We start from the raw sequence: 17,920 nt of genomic DNA, 5'->3' as shown, positions 1-17,920 counted from the left end.
CCTTCTGCCCTCTGTGTCCCTCTAGTTGTATCAGTCTTCCAGCTCTTCAGACCTGGAGCTGGGCGTGGGAGGAACTCGGGTCTGGAATTTAGGCCTTCTGACTCCTGTGCTCTATTCACTGCTGAGTCTGGAAACGGAGGCTACAGTGGGGCTTTTGGGGAGTAGAAGGCACTGTGCAGAGCCTGGCCTCTATCAGCAGGGTAGGGAAATGGCCCAGGAACCCCGCAGCTGGACCCAACAGCACTTCCAGCAATTGGTGCTGTTTCCCATGGTGGTGCTGAGGGGTGATGGGAGTGGAGGCAGGAGGAAGGGGTGCCCAGCAGTCCCCACAATTCTACCGGTGAGTGAAGCTTTCACCAGCGACCTGAGGACATGTGCCCGGGAGACCTCGGGGCTATAGTAGCAAACAGGAGAGGAACAGAGAGAACTAAAGGAAGCCCTTGACAGCAGTCAGCTGGGCAGGTTAGAGCTTAAGGCATATAGAGCTTGCTTTCTCCTGCTGTAAAATGAGAGCGTGGCTCTGGATATTTTGAGGGTCTCCTCCAGCCTTGATCTGTTATAACTCCATAGTAGAAAGTCAGTTCATGAAATAAGGCTGAACTCCCCTCTGACAGTGGGCCTCCTGGGGTCAGGCTGTGTGGACAGTTTTCCTCCTGCCCAGCTGACCTGCTTCCTGGACCAGGGAGAGGGAGAAAGAGAGTGAGATTGTCTCTTCCCTCCCTCCTTCCACCACCCGTCATTCCCCAGGGGTCAGAGCATCCCCTACCGTCTCCCCACTCCAAGGGAAACCAGACCTGGCTGAGCCCAGGGGCACAGAGAGGTGGGCCTGGGGCCAGCAGAAACAGCTGCCTTAGGTGTCATCTTGCTGTGGGCGTGGGGAGGAGCTGAACTTTCAAGGTCTCCTCTGAGACCAACACGGGTAACCTGAACCTCTTTCCTGCCTTCTAATCCCGAGAGAGAAGACTCAGAGGGTCCCTGCGGGCCTGGTCAGGGTCAGCCCAGAAGTCCTGAGTCAGAGTCCACCCCTCCAGGCTCCAGGCTGAAAAGAGCTGAGCTTCTGTATGTGAACTCCAAGGAGCTCAGCCCGCATGCAGCCCCAGAGAGAAGCCCAGCCTAGGGTGCCAAAGGAGGCAGATGCGAGGCCACTTCCCCCACAGACAGACGGGGTATTGATCCTGCTCCCGCGCCCCCTCCCTCTCTCCACCTCATGGCGCAGCTAATGGCCTGGAAAAAACTGGCCAGCTGTTCCCCAGCTGTGACATAATGAGCTCAGGGACGATCAATGCCCGTTCTGGTCTCTAATTAGGCCGGGGAGCTGGCTGGGGTAAGAGTGCAGCCTGTTTCCTGAGGGCACCACTTCCACTCCAGTCCCCAGCTGCTGTCTGCTGGCAGCCACCTGGGCCCATGCATCTGCGCCCCGAGGAGGGGGCAGGGCCATCGAGTGGCCCTGGGGAGTCTTCTGACCCAGAGCTCCTCTAGCAGCAGAAGTAGGGAGCCCATTACCATCTTAGGTGGGGGCGGATGGGCTAGTGGGGAGAATGTGGCCTGCATGGGAAGCTCCGCACCCCCAGCTTGCTCTGCCTGTGTCTGTCACTCTGTACGGTGACCTTCAATCCCAACCCTTCAACTCCCTGCTCCTGAGACCCTGCCCAGGACCCTCCCCACCACTGTCCCAGATGCCCAAGCCCAGGGCTGCAAAGGAGAGGCTGGTAGCAAGTTTGGCTCCTAGCCCAGCCTCCCTCTGCTATTTATACCCTCAGTCCAGGGAGGGATGGATCAGATTCTCAATGTGCTCACTGCAGAGGAGGAAGTGAGGGTGGAGAGAGAGATGGAAAGAGAAAGGTGTACACTGAGGCAAAGAACCAGGCAGGGGAGCAGAGGCCCATGGCAAAGAGGCTTGAGACTTGGAGAGTTCTGAGAACAGGATAGGAGAGCAGATGAGAGAGATCAAAGGAGGGGAACCAAATAAGAGACAAAAAAATGAGAAATGGGGCCATCAAAGAAAGGAAATGGGATACAAGAAGCAGGACACGCCCTAAGCTGGGTGGGATCAGGCCCCAGGTGCTGGATCAGATGCCCCATCAGGGAAGCTGAGGTGCTGGCCAGAGTGTGTCCACATGCCTGGTGTGAAATTACAGGAGCCAGGAGAGAATGCCCTGGGTCAAAGAGGCACAGGAAACAGAGCTGGTCTAGAGGCATGGGGGTGGGCAGCAAGTCCAGAGATAAAAAGGCCAGGCAGGGACCGTCCCCTAGAATCGAGGCTGTGGGCTCTGCTTCCTGGGGGGAGAGTGTGGGAGCTGGAAGCAGGAGTCAGAGTAATGCGGGGAGAAGAAGAGAAGGCGACTGTTGGGGAGGCTGGAGTGAAAAGGTTGAGGGGAGGGGGTCTAGGTTTTTCTTAGCCTCCACTTCACGGCAGCCTGATCTGGCCCTGAGGCCTTTGGGGCAGCCTGGGCATGGGAGGGGACATTCTTCAGCCAGCCTCCAGCCCTGCTACCATTCACGCAGTCGCACACAAACCAATCAGATGGAGCCCCTTAGAGGAGCCTTTCTGGGGCCCAGCTGACCCTGGTCATCACTTCCTGGGCCCCTTCCCAATCCTAGGACTGAATTTCTTCCTGACTGTGATTCCCAGAGGAATGACCTGGTTTGTGGACAGCAGAGAGCCCACTGCTATTTCCTGCACCCACCCCCTGCCTACCACCCTGAATCTCTCAAGCTGTCAGGGCCTGCAGGAGAAGCCACTCAAGGACAGCAGCTGCTGACTCAGACTCAAAATCGAGAGCTGTAGAGGACCTTCGAGAGCGTCTACAAGCCTAGCCCAACCCCTCATTTGAAGCTGGGGCTTGGAGAAGCTGAGAGAGGAGCACCAAGTGCACTGCTCTGTCATGCGGATGCAGCTCCGGACTCCGCGTTTTGTGTTTCCAGGATGCCAGCTGGCCCATCTCTTCCTAATCACCTCCTAGGAGTGGGAGGGATTTTCTCTTGGGAGCCTTGGCCCTCTTGCCTGGCCCTCCCAGCCAAGATTGTAGGAGGTCAAAAGGATGGAAAAGTCGTAGCCCAAGGACAGCAAGTCCCCCCCGGGGGGGGGGGGTGGGGGAGGGGGGAGGAGGGAGTGGGACAAAGCCCCTGGGGTTTGGAAGGAAGAACTGTCCGGAGACTGCAGGAGACTCTTCTCAGCTCTGTGGCCCACACTGTCCCCTTGTGGCTGCTGGCTGTCAGGGCCGCCTAGGGGCCCTGAAATGAAGCAGTCTTCCTCTTTCCCACCCAGGGGGTTCCTCATCATCCAGGGACCCCTGACCCAGGGCAGGGCTGATTTAGACCATCCGTGGCTACCCTTCCAAGCTAGCCCATCCGAGAGACAGAGTTTTCACACAGCATTCTCCAGTAGGCTCCTCAGGTATGTGGGCGAGGGCTGACCATCGCGCCCTCTGAGGGCTCTGAGGGGACTCTCACAAGCCCTCTCTCCATCCCTAAGGAGCCGGTGGGGGGGGGGCGGGTGGGAGTCTGGCCCTTCCTTGGACATAGGGGCGTGAGAGTTGAATGAGGGGGAAGCTCTTGTTTTTAGATGGGTCAGGAATGCAGGGAGAGGACTTTGGAGGAAAGGAGAATGTCTGGGAAAGAGGCCACAGGGCCTGTATCCCTGTGCCCAGCGGTGTCCAGTGGTGCCCAGCCTGGAGAAGGAAGTGTCAGGCTGCCCCAGTGCTCAGTGGGGCTGGCGGGGCTGAGGACTGGTTGCTTAGGGAGGATTGCCCAAGGATGTAGAGCAGGGGCGCCCCCAAGAGTCAGAGACCAGGCACTGCTGGGAGAGCTCTGTGGACCCTCAGCTGGGAAATCCAGCCCAGCTCTTTGCGCTTAGGCCAGAGCCCAGGACCCCGGAACCCGGCAGCGAGCTGGGCGGCCCGTGCTGGAGTGAGCAGCTATGAGGTCCAGGTGCTGTGTCCCTGCAGATCAGGCTGGGCGGCTTCTTAGGACACCGTGGATCTATAGGGGAGAATTTCCAGGCACTCAAATTACCACTCCATCCTTTGCCTCCTCCCCACAGAATGGACATGCAGGTCACTCACGGGGACCTGGGCCGATGCTCTGAGAGCCCACCTGGGAAGCATGAGTGTCATGTGATCTCTCCTCACTTCATCTCTGACCTCCCCTTTCCTGAGCTCACTCTGTCGTATGTTCACAGGTACTATCTCCTGGAAGACCTATGTGTTTTTTCTCCTCCCTCTAGACCTGAACGACAAGGGACATTCCCAGCCTTGAGTTCAACCCCTCTCTCTGGCACCTGTGGGTTCAGTAAATACTTATCGACTGACTCACGAAAAGACAGGAAATGGACACGTCTGTGGCCCTACCTTTCCCTGCTCAAACATTTTACTGTGCTGCCTTTTCAGTCTGGCTTACCAGCCCTTCCACCGTCCAGCCAACGTACCTCTCTCCTTGCAGTGCCCTGATATTCCGTGAGCTTGCCTGTCTCCATGTTTTTGCCAGGCCTGCTCCTTCTGCCTGGAATACTCTCCTCCTTCAATTACTCCCAGTTAAAATCCTACCCCTCCTTTAAGACCCATGACACTTCCTTCATGAAGCCTTCCAAGATTTCCTAAGGGAGCGGGTTCTACTTTTTCTTTGAATCTCCATAGAACTTTGACTCTCCTTTGAAGCTTACAACCTGCTTCATCTCTATCCTAGATTGTAAGCACCGAGAGTGCAAGCTTTGTATTTGTTTCATCTTTGTGTCCCTCTCTCTCACCCCCTAGACAGAGCTTTGCCTATATAGTGGGTGCTCAGTAAACATGTCTTGAATTGAGTGAAGTGGAGCCTGCAGTTTGGGCTGCTGGGAGCCAAAGGAGGTGGGAATGGGGTGCTCCGAGGCTTCAGGACACTAAAGGAGTGTTTTCAGAAGTGGGAGGCAAGGACCTCTACAGGGAGGGGAGTGAGGAATCTGGGCCTCCTCAGGACCTCTCCTGGGGGGAGGAGCACTTTGCGGAAGAGAACAGTCAGCGGGAGAGCCTTGGAGATGCTGTGGGTTGAGGAACGGCACCAGGTGCGGGGAAAATTACAGGTTGGCCCCAGTGCCAGACGTGATGGACCCCAACTATCTGCATCCTTAGTGGCAGGCAAAAAAAGGGGTAGGAATCTGGAGGCATGGATTCTGGTCACGTCTCCTTCTCCCTCTAGCTGTGTAGTCTTGGGCAAGTTACTTCCCCTCTCTGAACTTATTCATCTGTAAAATAGTACCTGACTTCCCATGACCTGTTCAGCTGTGCTATTCTGACTCCACGTCGAGGTTCTGAAGCAGAGGGGTGATGGTCAATGGGGACTGGTACATGAGCCCCCTCAGGCCTGAGCACCAGGAATAAGCCCACCCAGGTGCTGGACCAGAGCAGGTGACAGAGTCCAAAGCCATGAAGAAGGAGGCGTGTGACTTGGGTAGGCTGTGGCCTGGCTTGGAGGATGTGGAGGTGGGTGGCAGGGGGAGACAACACCCCCAATTCAGAGCAAGTAAAGTGCCCAGTTAGCAGGCCCCAGGGAAGGGTTTTTGGGACCCCCTTTCTTTTGCCGTGCTTCTCTGTCCTCTTCCTTGCCCCATCCCCTGACTTAGTAAATAAAGATCTGGAATTTGAATCCCAGCTGCTCAACTGTGTGGCTCTGAGAAGGTCATTTAACCTCTCTGGGCCTCAGTTTCTGCATCTGTAAGTGGAGTTATTGAAACTAACTCAGAAGATGGTTGTGAAACTACTCATGTGAAAGTGCTCAGTGCTGTGCCCACTGCTCGATCTCCCCTCCTGAGTCTGGAAAAGGACAGTTGGTACAGACTGCCCCTCAGGCCACAGGGCAAATGGTTAATGGTGCTTTGCAGGTGCACGGTGGTGGGGCAGGGCACTGGTGGGGAGGTTGGATGGGAAGAACAGGCAGCCCCTGACCGCTAGTGAGGAAGGGCCACTCCACCTGCAGACTTGTTTATCATGTCGTTACCAAGGACCCAGGAGCTCTCTGGGAGTTTTTCTTTGGGGTCCAGCATTGAGCCCCAGCTGAGGGATGGGGGTGGCAGCAGGGGAAGGCTCCCCGGCCTCCTAGCAGGCCTGGCCTGCACATGCACTGTGGGTGTTCCTGCCACTCTTTTGAGCCTGGTTCATCCGAGGCCCCCAGTTTCTAATCTGGTTGGGAAGGATTTATTTTTGGGTCCCTGTAACCTAGCAATGGGCTCACATGACCAGTGGCAGCTGCAGGCTGAATATACTGTTGGATCTTGGCTCCTGGCAGGGGGTGTAGGCCAGACTGTGGGGGAATAAAGGGAATGGGAAGGTTCTCACCTCTTCTTTCCTCCTTCTCCTTCCTCAGTCCCTGGGCCTGGCCCCCAGATGGTGGGCAGGGCGGGTGGGTGCCTGGAGAGCAGGCATGGCTGGTGCTGGCACAGGGGGCTCTGGATAGCTGGGGCTGAGCTAAGGTGGGGAGGTCCCAGCTGTGAGCCTGCTCTGTGCCTGGGGGCGGGGGTTGGGTGTCTGTGTGGATGGAGGCGGGTGCAGAGAGGACACAACATTGGCATCCTGAGGGACAAAGCCAGGCTGGGGAGTAGGCGGTCGAACAGACAGTCTATGTTGTGGCATCTTGGGGACACCCCTGGTCGATGCTGGAATCCCAACATTCAGCTTCTTCTCTTTGTTCCCTGTTAAATTGTTAATATTCCTGGGAGAGAACGCATTAAGCTACTATCAGCGTGAATGGATTTATCAGCCTCTTTCCTGAGAGCAGGTTTTGACAGAGGCAGAGAGGGCAGAGAAGGAGGGGCAGTGGGTGCTACTAAGCAGGTGAGGGGTGACAGGGAGGGGGCTGTGGGCACATAAAAAGCATTTGATAGATTCATATTGAATAAATGGATGGATGAATGAAAGGTAAACTTGGTCTGCTTCAAGGTCACAGTTGAGGGGGCAGGAAAGGGTGGGTGGGGGTGGACATAACCCTGTCACAAGGTGCTGGTGGGCAAGGGCGGGGCACGGCTGCACCAAGAAGCAAGTCTGGGATGGCGAAATCAGATCTCAGCACCAAGGGGCCACCATGATACTGAGGAGAGGGGTGCCACTGCTGACCTGTCACAGGAGCCACCTCCTGGGTATGCAGGCAGCGTGGTGGGCCATGGACCTCTGAGGTGGTTTGTTGGAACCCCCAGGTTCTCCACCTTGATCTTCCCACCTCCTCCATGTGCTAAGCTCTAAAAGGAGGGATTGGCACGGTTGGGTGGGGGGATGTAATATCGATAGCTACTCCAAATCCTGGTGGAGATCATTTAATGAGATACAACATAAGAAGTACCTCCCAGATTGGGCCCTCAAGGACTAGTATCATCATCATCATCAGCAGCAGCAGCAGCAGCAGCAGCAGCGGCCTCCAGGCCAGGATAAGCAGTTTTTCATCTCCCCTCCTCCTCTCCTGAGCCAGGATGGCTTCTAGCATCTGAGAGGATGCTCTAGGGTCCATGCCTCCTTGGAACTGCCTTCCCCAAGGGCTCTCTGAGAATGGCCTCAGGACCTGGAGACTTTGTCTGCTGTCCACCACACCAGTTGTTTGGCCAGCCAGGGTAACTACTAGCTCCCTCAAGCCTGAGAAACAGGCTGTGTTTGTATTGCGGGCTCCCTATCCCTATTAGATAATCTGGGGAGTGAAGAATTGTGCCCATTTTATAGCTAGAAAAACTAAGGCACAGACGGCTGATTCTCAGGCAAAGGTCTTACCACCAACCAGTAGAACAGAGCCCAACTAGAACCAAGGTTTTCTGACCAATCCAGTGCTCTTTCTTTGGTCCTGTTCTGATGGGCCTGGATCAGCTCTGGTTCTTTCTGAACCCTTGGAAGGGGGCCATGTCAGTCTGGGCTGGACCCCTGCAGGAAGGATGTGGGTGCTGACCAGGGGTATGTCTTCCCTGATCCCAGAGGGTTTGATTGATGCCAAGATCTTGCCAACACCATGCAACACAAGGTTTGATAAAAATCTCTTTGCTGTCCACAGGTTTTTATTTGATATTTTAATTGATTTCCCTGTACTCAGGTATATCTAGTTTTGTTTTAGGCTGTTTCCTGGAAGGCAGTGGCCACTTGTGTGGAATCAGCTTTAGGGCTTCAGCCCTAAGTCTCACGTCAGGCCTCCAGAGAGGTCATGGGGGCATGGGGGAGGGAATAAATGCTTAGCTTCAAACACACCTGGGTTCAAATATTGGCTCTGGCACTTACTAGCTATGTGACCTGGGGAAAGTCACTTAACCTCTGACACCCATTTCCTCATCTATAAAATAAGGCGAGTAACGGCTACCTCCTAGAACTGGCGTGAGGATTGAGGGTACTGTATGTAAAGGGCCGGACCCTCCTAAGAGCTCAAGGAAGGGTGGTCAGGGGGAGTGGAGATTACCCCATTGGGTCTGGGCTGGTCAGCGGCCTCTTTTTTGTTGACCTGAAGCCTGGGGCAGCCACCTTGCCCGCTCTGAGTTCCCTGGGTACTTCATTGTTCTATGGCTTTCTGGGTTGGGTCTGGTAAACAATTCCAGAATTCCTTTTCTTCCCTTTTAGAGACAGAAGGAGTTTCTGGCCAGGCAGGTCTAAGGGCAGTGGGTCTCATGCTTGAGTTCCTTGTCTAGGCCCATGGCTCTGCCAGGTGTGGTTTTGGGCATCTCTTCACCTCTCTGGGCCTCAGAAACATGGATGCCTTGGCCTGTAGGATGTCTTACAGCTCTACGATGTTAGAATCCTATCCTTGGGTGTCAGGCATGTACCTGGGGGAACTATTCTCTTGATAGCTAGTGGGAAGCCATGCCCCTCATGTCACCTCCAAGGCTCATCACATGGCCTTGGACCCGCAGTGGGTGACGTTCCCCAGCTGCAATTGGTCCCACAGATCCAGACCAATCGGAGCCTTCCCGAGTACCTGGCTCCAGCTCTGCTTCGGGGCGCAGTGTTGTGGTGGTACCACAGGGTGGCTCATGAGGATGTTCCATTCTCCCATCTCCATCAGTTCTCAGAGCCCCACGCCAATTAAACATAAGATCTAAGAAAACAATAATGCAATTTTGAGGGGCAGGTGCAGGGTTAAGACAAGGCCTTTAAACCTGAATCCCCTTCAAACCTGACTGCCACTCCTAAACTTGTCCTTTATACACATTTGGCAGCTTCCAAAGGAGCCAAACCTTGGACCATGCTCCGCAGCCTCGGCCCCTACCAGGCCTAACCCTGGGGCCCTGGGTCTGTACTGACTGGCGTGCTGCAAAAGCACCTTGGTTCTGAAGTCCCTCAGAACCATGTGGTGGCAGGGCTGTCAGGAGCTTCAGGGATCATCTCTCCTCTATTCTCTTTGAGCAGATAAGAAACCAAGGCCAGAAGTGGGAAGAGACTTGCCCAAGGCCACACAGCTAGTGAGAGCCAGAGCCAGGCCTTAAATCTGGATTTTCTGACTCTGAATGCTCTTTTTACTTCATCAGCCTGGCCAGGAGGGTCTCCACTGCCTACCACCACCCGGGCCACGAGGTTTTGAGGCCACTCTAGCAACCTGAGAGAAGTGGGAGGCATTGGGCCCACTCCTGGACGCCTTGCCTGGGGGCACTGGTGCCCGGCCACTGGCTTCAGAAGTGGCTCCAGGGGGCTAGGTGGGAAGCAGGAGGCCATTAGGACCCAGAAGCTCTCAGAGCATCTTGCTCTGCCGGCTGCCTCTCACCATCACTGCAGTGGTTCAGGCTTCAGCAGCCTTGGAGGAGCATCAGCTGAGAAGAGCTATCACATGGGAGCCGGGAGCTGCTCAGCAAAGGTAGGAGTTGCCGACTAGGCCAGGAACGGGGGCCAGAGTCAGGGCCTGGTGGTGAGCGCTGAGGTACCCTACAGAAGGGCAGCCCTGCATCCCAAGGACCAGCCCACCCTACCTTATGGTAGGCAGTTTGTCAGAGAATGGGATCCCAGGTATCCCGAAGGCAGTACTGGGGTGTGGGCATCTCTGAAGTCTAGTGATGAGGGGTTGATCTCCTGCCAGCAGGAGTACCTACATCCCGCAGGCAGACAGGGTTCCCTACATATCTTGCTTCATGTCATAGAGATGGGTCCCTCACATCCTAGGAATGAGTCCTTTGGCATCCAGGCTTATGGGCAACTCTGTGTCCTGGGTGTGGGCAACTCTGCTGGGGGGAGGTGTTGTAGCCCCCTGGAAATGTCTCCTGGCTTAGGAGGGGCATGCTCTTGTCTGAGGGAAGGCCAGGCTGCGGTCCTTGGGAGGGAAGCTCTGTATCTGGGAAACAGGTGCATCTGAATCACAACGACACCTCTGTGGCCTTGGGCTGGGCACTTAGGTACATCTTGCATCCTGAAACAAGGATATCCCTAACTTTTCCATGCCCCTCTAGAGGCCCAGACCTCAGCTCATATGGTGGCAAAGCCTTCAGGTACTGAGAGGTCCTGGAGGTGAGGGAGGGGGTCTTGGAAGGAAGCAGCGCGAGGACGAGAGCATCCGAGAAGGCATGATGACTTGAGCTAGGAGGGGAGTGAGGCTCCGTGGGCTTCCCCTGTGAAACTGTTACACCACCGCCCTCCCTTCCTTTACCCCAGTCCATCAGTGAGGGAGTGCCAGGGCCCAGGTATGCTGGGCTGTCGGTTAGGAGGTAAATTGGAATCCTGCAATTTAGGAGTCCGTGTGGAGATGCTGGCAAGGCTAGGGGGGTTGTGGAAAAGAGAAATGTCCAATGCCTTCTTGCCTAGGGCTCCATCTTGGCTTCACAGCACCCCCTCCATCTCCACGTGGAAACCATGTCTGCTTCCCTCAGTCTGAGACCCTGGGTGGGCCCTGCTGGCAGACCCTTGATGTCCAGGCAGAGACGGTAGGCCTTTGCTCTTTTAGCTTCCAGGGCCTCAGAGCCACGTCTCCCGGACCACACTCCCAGGTAGAAGGGATGGGGAAGTCATGGCATGTATTGTAAGGGGCAAGGATGCCTCTCCTAGTATCTTTTTCCACATTTTTTTCTGGTAGATTGTCTTATGAGAAGCTGACGTCTCCACTTTCAGGCCCTCTCTTCACTTTCTCTGCAGACCCTGAGTCTATGTGGCCATTTTAACTGTGAAATGAGCTTTCTGTTATGCCTGGGGAGAGGCGCGTCTCTAGGCAGTTTTCCAAAGTTAGGGCTGCCTCAAGTCCAAGAGCCCAGGATACCCTTTCCAGAAGAGAGGGCCCTGGCTGGCACACAGCTGACTGACTGAGTTTTCTTGGAGTATGTACTAGAGGCAGGGATTCAACTCATCAATCTGAGTTTGATTCAATTCACAAAATTGTATTGAGCACCCATGGCATGCATGGCATGCTAGAAGTTAAATTAGTGCAAAGTTGGTGGTCATGACAAAAACCAGAGGTGACTGTAAGGTTGTGACTGTGGAGAGGGAATGGGGCCTGACTGCCCCACGTGGTCCTCTTTATTGCAGTTAGAGAAATGATGGGTTTTTAAATTGAGAAACCACCAGGCCCTTCGTAGTCCAGGAACTCACAGAGTCATCAAATGTTATCATCTATGGGAACCTTGGAGGTCGTCCAGTCCAACCCATTTTACAGATGAGGAAACTGTGACCCGGGCAACTTGTGTCTTGTCTACAGAAAGCCCACCAGACTTGGCAGGTCCACAGTTTGCCTCTAATTTGCAGAACTTAGCACACTAAACTGAGGGAATCTGGACTGCAAGAAGAGTATATGGAAACGAAAAAATTTAAAATTACCTTGGGCAACTTATTTTGATTATGTGCAAACTCAGCATGGATAATGAGACACATAAAACAGGTCTGATCTGCCATTTGATCAGGAGAAATGAGAGATACTGAAACCCCAGACATTTTCCTCTCCAATTTCTTCTAGTTTTCTTCTCTGCTTTATGCTCACCCACTTCCACGATCGCAGTCATCTACCCACACGCATACCCACCCCGCCCCTACCCAGATGCCTCCTCCTCTCTCCTTGTTCTGTGACTGTGGGAACAGTCTGGGACCAAGAGGGCTCTAGGCCTGGGATCCTCTGATGGTCAGCTCCAATGAGCAGAAATCTGGGGACCTGGGGAGGGGGAGGTTAGGAGAAGCTACTCTCCCACCTGCAGGGGCACAGTGGCCATGAGAAGCTAAGGAGTGGGTGGAGATGGGACTTATGCCCTTCTGGCTTTGGGAGCAGTGGAGGCTGGATGAGCTGACCTCCCAGTTTCCTTCCAGCTGGGATGCTTCGTTTTCCTTGCTCCTTCTCAACACTCCCAAAGTAACAGCTCTTTGTCTTGGGGTGGGGATGTCAGAGGAGACGAAAGCACAGCCCTTCCCCTTTTCAGGTGATCTCTTGCCAGCAGTAACCCCAGAGCAATGAGAGACATGTTGAGAGATGGTTCAAACTCAGCAACTATTTCCTGAATGCCTCTTACGTTTCAGCCACTGTGGAGGGCGCCGTCAAGTGCAGCATGGCATGGTGGGCTAGAGTACTGGCCCTGGAGCCAGACTGCCTGGGAGTGTCCCTGGACCTTACCACTTACTAGCTGTGTGACCTTTGGTAAGTTATGCAAACTCTCTAGGCCTCAGTTTTATCAACTGCAAAATGGGGATAAAAATAATATCTACCTCGTAGAGTTTTGTGAGGATTAAAATGAGTGAATATATATGGAGTACTTAGAACAGTATCTGGCATGTGGAAAGCACCATATAAATGTTACTGCTTATTATTAATATTATTATGACTAAATCTCACACAATCCTTCAAACACAGTTGTGAAGTCAGGATTATTCCCTTCATTTTACAGATGCCTTTGTGAGGAAACAGAAGTTCAGAAGAGTCATAGAGTTACTTAACTCCCAGACCTGGGACTGGAAACCAAGCCTCGTGCTCCCTCTACTCCTCAACAGCTCCTGCCAGTCTGAGGAGACAGGAAATCAGGGAATTTACATAAACCACCTCCAAACTGGGGCACTATCCCGGAGCTCAGCAGGACCCTGGGCAAGGGAGACAGAGGATTTAGAATCTCTGGATAACAGTCCTTGAAAGGCGAGAAGAGTTTGGAGAAGACAGGAAAGGAAGTGGAAAAGAAGGAGCCGGAGACCACTCGGAAGGTGGAACGCTGAGTGGACAAGGCCCCTGCGTTTTTCACGTCTGCTCTGCTGCTGCTTCGCAGTCACCAAGGTGGACCCAGAGCTACCTCCTGCCAGAAAGGAGAGAGGAGCTCCTGAGCCCTCAGTTAGTGGCCTGGCGCTCTGTATGTGCAGCCCAGCCTCGAAGGCTGCCACTAAGAGCCTGCCTGAGAGGCTCCAGCAGGAGGCGCCCTCTCCCCCGACTCCCACTCGCTGACAAAATTGGGAAGCCTGGGCCTGGGCTTGCCATCCCAGGGTCACTGGACTAGGATGGGGGATGGGCCTGTGACAGGAGGTACCCTGGGTGTCCTTTTTCGGCCCCATGGAGTCCTCACCCATCCCAGAGTCATCAGGGAACTCTTCCACTCTGGGGAAGGTCCTTCAAACCCCAGGTCCCTCTACTGCCAGTGGGGTGCCGGAAGTGGGGCTGCGGGACGTGGCTTCAGAATCTGTGGCCCTCTTCTTCATGCTCCTTCTGGACTTGACCGCTGTGGCTGGCAATGCTGCTGTGATGGCTGTTATCGCCAAGACACCTGCTCTCCGGAAATTTGTCTTCGTCTTCCACCTCTGCTTGGTGGATCTGCTGGCCGCACTGACCCTCATGCCCCTGGCCATGCTCTCCAGCTCCGCCCTCTTTGACCATGACCTCTTTGGGGAGGTCGCCTGCCGCCTCTACTTGTTCCTGAGCGTATGCTTTGTCAGCCTGGCCATTCTCTCAGTGTCAGCCATCAATGTGGAGCGCTACTATTATGTGGTCCACCCCATGCGCTACGAGGTGCGCATGACGCTGGGGCTGGTGGCCTCTGTGCTGGTGGGTGTGTGGGTAAAGGCCTTGGCGATGGCTTCTGTGCCAGTGTTGGGAAGGGTCTCCAGGGAGGAAGGAGCTCCCAGCATCCCCCCAGGCTGCTCACTCCAGTGGAGCCACAGTGCCTACTGCCAGCTCTTTGTGGTAGTCTTTGCTGTCCTTTACTTCTTGCTGCCCCTGGTCCTTATCCTCGTGGTCTACTGCAGCATGTTCCGAGTAGCCCGCGTGGCTGCCATGCAGCATGGACCACTGCCCACGTGGATGGAGACACCCCGGCAACGCTCGGAGTCTCTCAGCAGCCGCTCCACCATGGTCACCAGCTCAGGGGCCCCCCAGACTACACCGCACCGGACGTTTGGGGGCGGGAAGGCGGCAGTGGTGCTCCTGGCCGTGGGGGGGCAGTTCCTGCTCTGTTGGTTGCCCTACTTTTCTTTCCACCTCTACGTTGCCCTGAGCACTCAGCCCATTTCGACTGGGCAGGTGGAGAATGTGGTGACCTGGATCGGCTACTTCTGCTTCACTTCCAACCCTTTCTTCTATGGATGTCTCAATCGCCAGATCCGGGGGGAGCTCAGCAAGCAGTTTGTCTGCTTCTTCAAGCAGGCCCCAGAGGAGGAGCTGAGGCTGCCTAGCCGGGAGGGCTCCATTGAGGAGAACTTCCTGCAGTTCCTTCAGGGGACTGCCTGTCCCACAGAGTCCTGGGTTTCTCGACCTACACCCAGCCCTAAGCAGGAGCCACCTGCTGTTGACTTTCGAATTCCAGGCCAGATAGCTGAGGAGACCTCCGAGTTCCTGGAGCAACAACTCACCAGCGACATCATCATGTCGGACAGCTACCTCCGTCCTGCCCCCTCACCTCGACCAGAATCATGATGGGCTGCTGGACACTTGGAGAGAGATGGGGCTGGGGGCCGGTTATGGCTGCAAGGAACACCTTGTGGGACCACCTTTTCCCAGCTAGCTGGGGCTAGGGCTGGGGTCTCTGCACACAGCTTTCGCTTAGTGTTTTCTGGGTCAGGAACAGAGCCAACAGGATGGACATGTGGTGAAAGCCTTGGACATGGCTATGATCCTTGACTACTGGGGGAGGGGACCTGGTGAGATGGTGACGAGAGTAATGGGTCACGAAGGTGAGATGATGCCTTTCAACCAGTGAACTTTCCATGCCTCAGGAAGCAGGGAAACTCTCTAAGGGTAGGAGTTGGAGGATATAAGGCAGCAGGCTAGGTTTGGAGTTATTCTGGGGATCCTTTAGGATATTTAATTTTTCAGTATAATTGTCCAGGGCAATAATTGCACCCAAGCAAGGTAAGAAAATGACCCATCTCTTCTTATTTCCTTGCTTGGGTTTTGTTTTTGTTTTTGTTTTTTTGCTGGGGAAGATTCGCCCTAAGCTAATATCTGTTGCCAATCTTCCTCCTTTTTTTTTCTTTCTTTTTCCTCCCCAAAGCCCCAGTACACAGTTGTGTATAATTGTAAGTCCTTCTGGTTCTTCTATGTGAGCCACAACCACAGCATGGCTACTGACAAACAAGTGGTGTAGTTCCATGCCTGGGAACCAAACCTGGGCTGCCAAAGCAGAGCATGCCAAACTTTAACCACTAGGTCATCAGGGCTGGCTCTCCTTGCTAGGTTTAAAAAGAACTAAATAAAATCCATGAGTTTCCATTTGAGTTAGTAGATCTTGTTCTAGTTTTAGATCTGGGGTTTCCTTAAAGTGAGAGGATCAGCTGGGTATATTCCTTTCCTGAGTTTGGCCAGAAGAGGAAATAGCAATCAGGGTACATAGAGTAGAAGACAAGAAAGCTGACTGCAGCTCTCTTTTCTACCCGCAAGCTTGATCTCAGCAGAGGCAAGACTAAGACAGGATGGCCCTTTCTACTTGTCTGTTAGGATGAATAAGTGAAAGATTGGGGGTTGGATGGCTGAAGATGGGGATTAGCATTTGAATTGCTAAGGTGGTTGGATACAGACAGACCCGATAATCACCCTGACCAATAATACTATAAATCTGTTTTTTCCTAGGACTGGCCTCCCTGGTCTCTCTCCTCATGGCAGTGACCCACCTCCAGCCCCCTGGACAATCGGGTACAAGAGACTAAGGTTGGGAATGGGATGGATGGGGTTTCCCTGGTCCATTAAATGCCTCCCTACTCCCATTCATTGCTCTTAACATTAGCTTCAGTGACAAAGACTTAAATCTCTCTCCTATCTGCAGCCCTAGGTTGGAGAGAGAGCAAAAGAGTTGGGCTCAGCCGTTCACAACTGAGACTGTAGGAAATGTGTTGGTTTGTATTGGTGATGGTATTTTCAAGGGAAGCGGAATAATTGCAAACTGGACAGGACACCCATCTGGGACTACCTGTCCATCCCACTCCCCTCAATTGAATCAGGTAACATAAAAGTGTTGAGGCTGGACCAGAGGGTGGTGTGGTCTGTATTTGAACAAATTCCTGGCTCAGTGAGCATCAAAGGGGAAGATGGGCTGGTGGGAGTGGGACAGATTCCCTTTGAACAGCCAATAAATAATTTTTATTATAAAAAGTTATACTGATATCAACATGACTCCTTCAGTTCAATTCAGTGCATAATAGTTGAATACCCAATATTCTCTGGGACTCACACAGAGCATGTGGCGTCACTGCCTTCAAGGAGTTCATAGTCCAATTCGATCAGGTACCTTGTATTTTTACATCTGGTAAAGCACTATAGAATGTGTTTGAGAAATATATTGGAGAATATGTTCATGGTTCTGAGAGTTCAGTCCATTGCAGCAAGATACCTACATGGAGGCTTCCTGCAGATTGTGGGAAGTACAGGGGTTGTCACTGAAACTCTAGTTGAAGAAAATAATTTATTAAATGAAACTTGGGTAAACAGCTTTTCCCCTCTAGGAAAATTTCCAGGTTTCTGTCTTCCTACCACTAGACTGCCTCTAGTCTAGCGCCTATTACATTGAGGAAATCCCTTAGATAATACATACACGGAAGAGAGTCTTTCGTGATCAAAAAACATGCTTGCCTCTCTCTCCTCCCTTTTAAGATAAACTCCTGGATGGGGGGAGAACTCTTCTTCCAAACAGCACTGATCAGCTAGTAGGCCCTAGGCATTACCAGCAGGTGGCAGTGTGAGTCCAGTGGAAGTAGGAAAGGTGTGGTCCGGCGTGGGCAGGAGGGGAGAAGGGAAGGCTCTAAACATTGCCTGGCAGCCATTTTGTCAATTTATTTTGCCTTTTCCTTTGACTTTGCCCTTCAACCCTTTCTTTACATACATCAAAGAAAATTTTAAGTAGCAAGGATATCTCTAATTCAGGCTGACATTTCCTGACACTGTGATCTCACTGGCGTTTATTACGGAATTTGACCTGCGCTAGTTCATTTGTCATTTATTTTTCCCTGAGTGGATCATGAAGGAAATAAAAATTTCTGTTATGCTGAGAACTTTCCCAACAATTTCTGTCATTAACACCTTTCAGGAATTTTCTAGTTACCAGGATTGCTTGGTAAGGTTCAATACGTAATCCTTAGCTGTGAAAGCTGTTCCTGGACAAATTTTGACCTCTCTAATCCACTGAAGAATCAACAGGTTGAGACAACCGGCCTGTCACTTTTTCCGCACCCTAGTGATGGTGGGGTAACTCTCAATCCTGGATGGAAACCTTCTGTTGTCAGGTCTCCCCAGGTAACATCTTAGAGTGGTATGGCAGACAAAGAGGTGAATTTGGAGTCAGGTCTACTTACTCACTGTGTGAACTTGGGAAAGATGCTTAATTTCTCTGAGCCTATTTCCTCATCTGTAAAAATGGGGATAACACTACCTACCTCACAGGGTTGTTGTGAGGATTAAAAGAGATGACACGTGGAAGCACCTAGCCATACCTGGCAAATAGGTACTCAATAAATATTGGTTTTTCTTCCCTCTCCTCTTGCCCTTTTTCCCCATAAGTATTGATTGTGGGAAAGCAGTCCCTTTTATTCTAACAGGTTTGGGAATGAGTAGACTTTTCAAACTTTGAAGA

The 17,920-nt window shown here is 53.0% G+C and overlaps 1 protein-coding gene and 1 long non-coding RNA gene across 3 annotated transcripts; both read left to right on the top strand.

Moving 5' to 3' along the window:
• Positions 1-2,251: 2,251 nt before the first annotated feature.
• LOC138924114 (uncharacterized) lies at positions 2,252-5,619 on the top strand. Its single transcript, XR_011438780.1, has 2 exons — positions 2,252-3,397; positions 4,226-5,619. It is a non-coding gene; the product is annotated as an uncharacterized lncRNA (long non-coding RNA).
• A 3,821-nt stretch (positions 5,620-9,440) lies between these two features.
• Positions 9,441-16,450, top strand: GPR61 (G protein-coupled receptor 61). Of its 2 annotated transcripts, XM_070268572.1 has the most exons (4): positions 9,650-9,780; positions 12,408-12,525; positions 12,773-15,032; positions 15,928-16,450. In XM_070268572.1, the coding sequence occupies exon 3, from the start codon at positions 13,420-13,422 to the stop codon at positions 14,773-14,775; it is 1,356 nt and encodes a 451-aa protein (XP_070124673.1). In that variant the 5' UTR covers positions 9,650-9,780; positions 12,408-12,525; positions 12,773-13,419; the 3' UTR covers positions 14,776-15,032; positions 15,928-16,450. The 2 variants fall into 2 exon arrangements, with proteins under 2 accessions (XP_070124674.1, XP_070124673.1); XM_070268573.1 differs by lacking the exon at positions 12,408-12,525 and having other exon boundaries at positions 9,441-9,780.
• The last annotated feature ends 1,470 nt before the right edge of the window (positions 16,451-17,920 follow it).

The sequence above is a fragment of the Equus caballus genome, chromosome 5, assembly GCF_041296265.1.
Source record: "Equus caballus isolate H_3958 breed thoroughbred chromosome 5, TB-T2T, whole genome shotgun sequence".
In the NCBI taxonomy this organism is placed as follows: domain Eukaryota; kingdom Metazoa; phylum Chordata; class Mammalia; order Perissodactyla; family Equidae; genus Equus; species Equus caballus.
This window is presented reverse-complemented; position numbering and strand designations above follow the sequence as displayed.